The following is a 6,000-nucleotide window of genomic DNA, read 5'->3' as shown; positions in this document are numbered from 1 at the left end:
TTATCAACTTTCATGCTTATCATGGCGTAATGCTGAAGCAAATGCATATGTCAAACGTTTGAACTGCTTACAGTGGAAGACGTTCGCTGAAGCCGGACAATGAATTTGATATTTGGAGGTCCATATGTTTTTTTTCCAAAAAATGTTTAAGTAAATGTGGTAGTGAGGTGTGTGATTAATACAGCCTACCAGACCTACTTTTACAGCCAAAACCACTTTATATTCTGGGGCCTGTACTTGCACTTTTCTCACTGGCAGATTGGCTGTTAATCATATCAAGGCAGTGCTTGTGGGGAGTGCTGCATTAAATGCCTGAAGTCAAATCATACAGTGATGTATTGCTGATGCACGTTAATGTGATAATGTTCTTTATTATAGATAATTAATGTAAATGTGTTTCTTAAGCAGCGTAATGCAACTCCTACATGCTAGCACTCACAGCCATTTCTGCACAGCTTATGCTTGGTATGGGGCACAAGAAAGAACTGCTTCTTTCTATATTGTTACTCAAAGGCAAAGACACGTTACGCACAAGCACACTGAATCAAAGAAATGTCACACACAAGCAATCTGAAACCTTTGCAGCTATGTTGTTGGATCCAGAGCACTTTACCACTGCCAACCAGTGCTAAAGTGCATGTGCTTCTCCCCTAGATAGTACTATTTAATTTTTGTATTGGGTACAAATAACTGACCGGGCCTGGTTGAGTAGCCAGTTCTAACTAACCACCACCAGAAACCCAGGCTCACCAGCAGCATTGTGCCACCATCTACCTCTCATTTATAGTGGTGCTTCCTCGTTACGTGTCTATCACTTCTCTCAACCAATCAGCGCGGGCGAAGGGCGGGACTTCGGAGCTATCGCGCAACGCGATATTTTTTTTCTACGTTTTACGACTGTTGAGCGACGCAGGCGTCGTCGTCAGGGCGTGGAAGATGGCAGCCGCCACTGAGAGCTGCAATGCTGGTGGGCTAAAGAGGGTGCACCTGGGCATTCCCGAGGCAGTGTTCGTGGTAAGGACTCAGTTTGTCCGCTCATGGCAGTGCGGACCAGGGGCGTTCCGAAAGAGCCGCAGTCCAGACCCTTTCAGCAGCTTTCTATATGTTGCTCCGCTGTCTCCTTACAAGGGGCGCCCGGTATGGCAGGGACTGCATGTGTTTAGCTGTGGTCCTAAAAGGTGCACTCCTCCTTCCACATAGCGGTTTGGTGTCCGCGTTTGTGTTGGTGGCTGACCTTGGTGTTTCATAGTTGCTTTTATACTTATTGAATATTCCTCTCCTCGAAATTGCCCCTTAGGGCCAGTGCATTATCCAAATGCAAGTTGACATTATATTAATGTTAGGTGCCCGGCTATCAGCCCGACCAGTTGGAGGACGGTGTGGCTGATACGAACGTAACCTTTTTTTTTAATCCGACCTTCCAAAACCGAGATCGATGTGTTTGTACTATAATTTGATCATAGGTAAAATTCCACCATGTGTGGCGATGAGGGAGGAGGCTGTCTCATAACTGATAGACTGAGACATGTGCGTTCATGTACTCATGTCTAGTAATAACCATTGAAGACAGCTAGAAGTACTGTGAAGCGTTGATTCATGATTCTCATTTTACCTCGATACGAACCTTTTTTGTTAACATTTCAGATTTGCATGGTTAACTGCATTTTGTCAGTAAACCACAATAACAGCAACATTTTTTAAAGTGTTCCATCACTAATTTAAAAACGTGCTTAATTTTTCTTTTGGTCATAATAATTTAATGTGAAGAATGAGCTGCGCTTATCGGAACCTACTTTAATTAAATAGATTAAGGAGTTTCCCGTATATTACTAGGGGCCAAAGAAAGCAAGGGGATTGGGGGAGTGGAGAGTTTGGTTGGGGGGGGGGGGGGGGGGCATATAATTACTTCTTCTGGCAGAGTAGGGAGCTCAAAGCACCTCTTGATAATGATGATAGTCAAGTTGATTGTGTTTCAGATCAGGGCTCCTAGAGCAAAACCCGTTAGAGAATCCGCAATGGGGAGGGAAATTACAAAAATCAGCTTTACTTCACCAGTTCTTGTTGATTTGGTAGCAGAAGCTGGTAATGATGTCATGGATTTAGGGCTACGAATTTTGTCAGAAGGGGAGGTTGTGGCTCTCCAGCCCAGGATGCCATTATTAGTAAACCATGCCGGCCTTAATTCGCAGCAAGTACATTTGGTAATTGGAGCAGAAGGGTTCTTAACCCCCCACCACTCTTGTTTAGTGGGATATAAGCATGGTAGCTTAGAGGTAATATTAGCAAGCCACTTACGAGACGGGGTGGTGAACTCTGTCCCCCTCCACAATAGATTTGTGTGTCCGAATGTTGATTTGGAGAGGGTCTCCTCCTTGTGGTGGGTGTTAACTGGACTAGGTAGATGGCCCTTCCGCCAGCCTGAGTGTTTTCTCATGGGTTGTTTATGGTTTGGAATATTTAACACAACAGACCTTGAACAAATCAGGGACGAGAATGTGATTTGCTTTGAGGAAACCTAGCTAGCGGGAGAGCTAACATACTTAAGTGGATCCATGCAGTTTATAAAGTAGGCAACAAAAGTGGGGTCAGGGCATCCGCAGGTTTGTTGACACTGGTTTTGACTAAATGTATCAAAACGTCAAGTATCTTCCAGAGAAGATGTGACTGGCTTTTGGCGTGCTGCTTTCACTTACAGGAAGGGTGCCACTCAACCAGCAGCCTGCTAATTCTAAATGTGTACATAAATCAAGGTGAGGGTCGGAGGGAAATTTTGAAACTATTTAGTGATTTGGCATCTCTGATGGAGATCCCCGGTGCTCCACCTACTCTATTAATGGGCAACTTTAATTATCGCTTATCGCCTGTCCAGGAAGAGGCCTGTTCTAGGGACATGTTGGAAAGTTATGCAACACCTTATGCCTCATTCCCAAAGTGTACCTAATCGAAGTACGATCTTCAATAACTAGGTTCCTCTCCGAGTTAGTCTTTGTGTGCCTAAATGGATGTTTTAGGGAGGATATGCCGGCATCCCAAACATTTGTGTATGGTAACCAGAGCTTCCTGAGTGCCTATATGTTTACACAGACATGGCATTTTGAGGCCTGCACAGGCTTCAAGGTGGTAGGAATTATGGGCAGCAATCATTGGGGGCTTACAAGCGTTTCTCCTCTATGTCCCGAAGCATAGAGATATGGTGATCCTTATGGAACTTTTCTTCCCAAAACGCTTGACTACCAGGATTGATTATGGATATATTGCACATTTAAAGAAATTTCAAGATATTAATGCGCTTGGGGGCAGTTATTAATGTATTGATTTGGTATTCTGAGACTATCGTAGAGGTAGTCAAATATTTGATCCCATAGTCAGGCAGTGTAATCTTGAGTATTAAAAGAAAGCCCACGCTGGACGTTCACCCAGACCTGCTTTGATAAACAATGTTTGGATTTAGGGAATTGCTTGAGGAACGCTAGACAGTCGAGGGGTCTCCTGGAGGGCTCTATGGGGGAAAAAAAAAATCGATGCCATAAAAAAGGAATATGCAGCATTGATCAGAAGAAAGAAGCCTGCTTATAATCTGGCAAATTTAGACTTGATGATCCAAACTCCCCAGACTTAAGATATGCAGAAGTTGTTTCGAGTGGCTGCAGTAAGTCAAAGGAACCCCAAAGGTGTGTGGTGCCAGAAAGTACCTGGGTCGCATTCCTAAGTAATATCTACATGGCCAGAGGGTTATATGTGAGAGAAAGGTGGTCCAATCTGGAGGATGATTTATTGGTGCTCTTCTCTGAATCTTTCTTAGTGAAACTGATACACTCCTTAAAACTAACAAAGACATTAGTCCCAGATAATTTACCCACCATTGTTATAAAATCTAACCCTAAGTGGTGGGCTCGTTTTTTCTTTAAACTTTTTTTTTGTATTGTAACAAGGAAGGGTATTTTGTCTCCTCGCTGTGTGTGGGAGCAATAATTAAGCCTGTTCATGCAGGAGTTGTATGACCCAAGAAATGATCGTTTGATAAGTTTGCTCGCCGTTGGAGCTAAATTGTATTCCAAAGTGATCTTACAGTCCCTGAAAGATTGGTTTGAGACCAGTAATCTCATCCATATGGAACAGGATGGTTTTAAACAAGGTAAACCATTGCTTTAGTTTGTGGGCTCTTGGACAGGAGGCAGTGGGAACAACAGAATCGTTTTTGTTGATTTTGAGCTCAGGCTTTCACCTGGTGGATCGTACTATTCTATGAGATAAGATCTGACAGCCGGCTATACCCAGTAGTTTACTTGCAATCCTCCAGGAATTGCACCATCAGAATTGGGCTCAGGTAGAACTCATTTGTCATCAGAATGAGGTACTGCGGCACCCTTTGCAAAAATGGAGTCTCTAGATGTGGCTTGTGAATTAGCAAAATTCTTAAGAACAAGCTTGGGCTAGCAATATTGTTCGAGATTAATATTGGTTAATGCTCGCCGAACTCCTTGTTGATTATGCAGGAGAAGTGTTGAAGAGGCAAACTTGATGATATGCTGAACTGTTTATTTCGTAGTTCGGTGTGGGGGGAACGAGCAGGTTGTTTTTAATAATTGTGAATAGTACTGGTCGGGGTGTTAGGGCAGGGTACAGAGTTTTATATTGTAAATGTGTGTTCATTGTTTTGTAGATCATAGAATACAGAAATAATCTGTTTTAGCTACATGTAACCTTGCATTGCTTTCTGTTTTAATACTTTTGATACAATGAGTAAAAGAGAGATGCACAGTATTAAACGACATGTTAGTTACTGTAAAAGTTTTCTCTACATGATTAGAAGTCATAGTTCTCTTTTCCTATACAGAGCATGTGTTTTCCATAAACTTACATACACTCAGTGAGATATGTTCAAGTCTATGTCACATCCTAGCTATGCAGTGCTTTAAAAAAACAGTGATTTATTTTTTTAGAAATCCCAAAGCACAGACCAGACGAGAAATTAACGCTTTACTAAATCCATGGAAGTAGACAGTGCACAGAAGGTGCAGCGGATAAAAAATCATGCTTGGAAAATCGGTACTTTATAAATCACAGTTTATCCAGACAGTTTGGATCAGAGGTACTTATGACCTTTGAATTGCTAGCGACCAGTACTTTCTTCGCCAGATACAGGGAGTAAGCGGGAAACTTTGATGAAGCTTAACAGAACCTACAGTTAATTTTAACATGCAAGGGCATTCAGTTATGCACAGTCAAAACTGTTAACATGAACAGTTTCGATACATTTAAAAAAATACCTACATAGGGCCATAGCTGATTTCTGAGGGCATTGGAGTGTGGCTTGATATAATGACGAATGTAGTATGACTGCCCAGGTTCGTATGAGCCATGGGCTGGATGGTGGGTTGAAGACCAGATAAACAAAAGCCTCAGCAGCAGAGTTGATAGTCAAAAGCCTGAAAAACTTTTGTGTATTTGGAAAGACGGGGACGTATCAAGAATAATAAAGTGAGCGGACCAGTGGTGCTAAAATGGAGAGAATATTACGCGATGAAAGAATGGAAATCCTCAACTGAGTTGGACATGTAAGATACAAGTATGAACACTTAAAAAAAATATATATATATTGAATACAATGAAATTAAAATTGCAGTGACAACAGGCAGCGTAGAAGGTAATGATAAGACCCAGACATACAGTAACAGACTCCCAGCTGTACTTTGGATTCCTCCCCCCCACCCCCCCCTTCCAAAAATTGCCCTTCCAACAATTCACACAGTGGCAAAATCCAGACGACTATTGCTGCAGAACATCTTGAGTTGTACCCATAATGGGAGAGCACAGCTCCCATGATATGCATTCAGTTTTCCCCATATTTTAGCCCATTTGTTCGGACAACTTCTACTTTCGTAGACCACGCCTTTGGCCTGCATACACCAATCCATGTCCCTCTTCCATTCGTTCAGGTGTTGGTCCTTCAACCCCAGTGTCCGTCAGAGGCGGTCCATACAGGTGAGGTCCATTCCA

At 42.6% G+C, this 6,000-nt stretch overlaps 1 protein-coding gene across 1 annotated transcript in view; it reads left to right on the top strand.

Annotated features, from left to right (window-relative positions):
- Nucleotides 1-883: 883 nt before the first annotated feature.
- The window catches only part of VBP1 (VHL binding protein 1), a 54,160-nt gene continuing 49,043 nt past the window's right edge, over nt 884-6,000 (top strand). Inside the window, exon 1 of the mRNA XM_069211693.1 lies at nt 884-1,014. Within this exon, the coding sequence (XP_069067794.1) occupies nt 937-1,014 (78 nt within the window). The 5' untranslated portion in view covers nt 884-936. The remainder of the gene's footprint in view (nt 1,015-6,000) is intronic.

Source organism: Pleurodeles waltl, chromosome 2_1 (assembly GCF_031143425.1).
Source record: "Pleurodeles waltl isolate 20211129_DDA chromosome 2_1, aPleWal1.hap1.20221129, whole genome shotgun sequence".
In the NCBI taxonomy this organism is placed as follows: Eukaryota; Metazoa; Chordata; class Amphibia; order Caudata; family Salamandridae; genus Pleurodeles; species Pleurodeles waltl.
The sequence above is the reverse complement of the archived record's forward strand: the minus strand, read 5'-3'. Positions and strand labels throughout refer to the sequence as shown.